This window comes from Diaphorina citri, unplaced genomic scaffold (genome assembly GCF_000475195.1).
Source record: "Diaphorina citri unplaced genomic scaffold, Diaci psyllid genome assembly version 1.1 scaffold2393, whole genome shotgun sequence".
NCBI classification, from domain to species: Eukaryota; Metazoa; Arthropoda; class Insecta; order Hemiptera; family Psyllidae; genus Diaphorina; species Diaphorina citri.
Genome location: NW_007379817.1, coordinates 35,697 through 37,870, shown reverse-complemented (window position 1 = coordinate 37,870; position 2,174 = coordinate 35,697). Strand labels below are relative to the sequence as shown.

Here is a 2,174-nt window from a genome sequence, read left to right as displayed (position 1 = left end):
CAAAAAAATACCGGAAACGAGATATTGTGAGAAAACCTCTTTTTAGGCCGCCATGTTGGAGAAATCAGTCCGGTGCATTATTACGGTACATCCTAGAAGAAAAGTGTAAATGTGCAAAATGTAGGAAATAAACGTCCCTCTTGCAGGGTTCATCCCGGCAGACCTCATCCGGGACATAGCCAGCCTATTCAAATTACTGATGATATTATTCCTGTGTACCGTCAGGTTAGTCGTGCGAGGTGGTTTCTGCGTTACTCCAGAAGAAGGAGCTGCAGGGATTCGCTGCAGAAGACTTTCCGGTGGTTTGAGGAAGATTCCCTTATGTCCAGGAGGCGAAGGGGTAGGGAGACATGTACTAAGGTTAGGGCTCGCGTTAGACACGGAATTATTAGAATCGGAAGGGTCCACATTTGACGGTGTTCCTCTAGAAGCTTCATTTTCAGCGGGGTCCCCGTTTGTCCCATCCTTATCGTTCAGCACCTGATTACGGTACATCCTAGAGAAAAAATGTAAATGTAAAAAATGTAGGAAATAGAAATACAAACAACTTTCTAATTCATTATTATTAGAAATTTTTTATCGGAAACGAGATATTCTCAAAAAACCCTTTTTTTAGCCGCCATTTTGAAACCGGATCGACCGTTACGGGATAGTAGCCGTTGTATAAACCGAATGGGTTTATTAGGCAGGTTATCCCGACAGTTATGGAAGTATTCGTACTTCTCGATGAAGCTGATGTCGTCCATGTCGAGTTTGGCTTCCATGACTTGCTTGAATTTGAACACCTTCTCCTTCGGTAGGAGGAGGAGCTTGTAGAGGATCTTCTCTTTTACCTTGTAGATGCCTTCGTTGGTGAGAATCATCTGAAATGACAGAATTCAAATGTTTCAGTTCTGACACATCTAGCTTGGACTATGATTATCATTTGGATGGGCCAAGTAGAACAGAAAAGAATAGAGATATTGTATATGGATCATTGTAGCTCGTTTATTCTGGTGGGATATGACTAATACCAGTCACTTTAGGGCAGCGATTCTCAACCGGGGATTACCCCGTACCCCTGGGGGTACGCGAGAGACCCTTTGGGGGTACTGGAAAAAATTGTGTAATGGCGGACAAAAGAATAACGTAGTTCGTGAGACTAAACCCGGGTACGCAAGGGATACGCGGCCGATAAAAGGTTAAGAACCGCTCCTCTAAGGGACATCTGCTTCACGTGCAGGTTTGCCTTCCGGTAAGTATATGTAATGTGATTATGGGACGGATGGTAAGTGTTTGTGGTAGAGCTGGACAAGGCCCTGAGGAGATAGATTTTCCTCGGTTAGGGAAATCTCCCGAAAGATTTGATAAGAAAAAAAATTACTTTTCCCAAGATAAGGTACGAGCAGATAACAACTCACCGGTTCATTTTTTACGACTGAAGATTATCAACAACACGGGGTAGTTGGTTGCTGTGTTCGGGTCTCAGGGTTATCAAAGTTTGTAGAATTAGGGGTTCGTACCCCTAAGGCGCGTTTACAAGGAAAAGGGAAATAGGAGGTCTGAACAGTAAGTATTCTACTCTTGGATGTTTAGGAATTACGGACGATTCTACAGGTTTCTTTTTATTATTATTATTTTATTTAATTTTTTCTCCAGGCGTTTGGTGTGGGAGCGTTCGAGGTTGAAGACGACGACATCTACGCCACGGAGGACATGAGTCGGTACGACACCAGTCTCGCCCCCACTGGTACTAGGGCCCCCCGGGAGCCCAAATCCAAGCCCCGGGGCCCTAAGGAACCCAAAGAGGGGGAGTTGGAAGGGTTCCATTTGTGTGAAGCCCAGTGTGTGTTTGGGAAATTCTTTCCGCCTCCTGTACTGCCTCCTAGTAAGTTTTGGACTAGTTCAGCTAACTCGTCCTATAAACCAATTGTCTAGCTAGCGGACGTTAAACAGAGAGTAGTCTCTAGCTGTGGGACTATAAACAGGGAGGAGAACAGCTAGCCCTAACCAACCTAGCTAGCTGGCAGTTTTCAAAGGGTTCTCTCTGCTTGAAAAGAACAAGCACAAGTCCTCACAATGGTTGACTGCGGTTCAGGACAAGCCAATTAAACATACCCAGAGACCATCACCCCGGTGTATGGCAGAAAGAAAGATATCCTTTCTTTATTCTGCCATGACCGTTCGGCTACAGC

The 2,174-nt window shown here is 44.9% G+C and overlaps 1 protein-coding gene across 1 annotated transcript in view; it reads right to left on the bottom strand.

Annotated features, from left to right (window-relative positions):
* Positions 1-133: 133 nt before the first annotated feature.
* LOC103518860 overlaps positions 134-2,174 on the bottom strand; it is a gene marked incomplete at its 3' end in the record, with an annotated part of 7,767 nt that continues 5,726 nt past the window's right edge. Inside the window, exons 6-7 of the mRNA XM_026830538.1 lie at positions 654-863; positions 134-483 (exon numbers count right to left, since the gene is read on the bottom strand). Of these exons, the coding sequence (XP_026686339.1) occupies positions 134-483; positions 654-863 (560 nt within the window). The remainder of the gene's footprint in view (positions 484-653; positions 864-2,174) is intronic.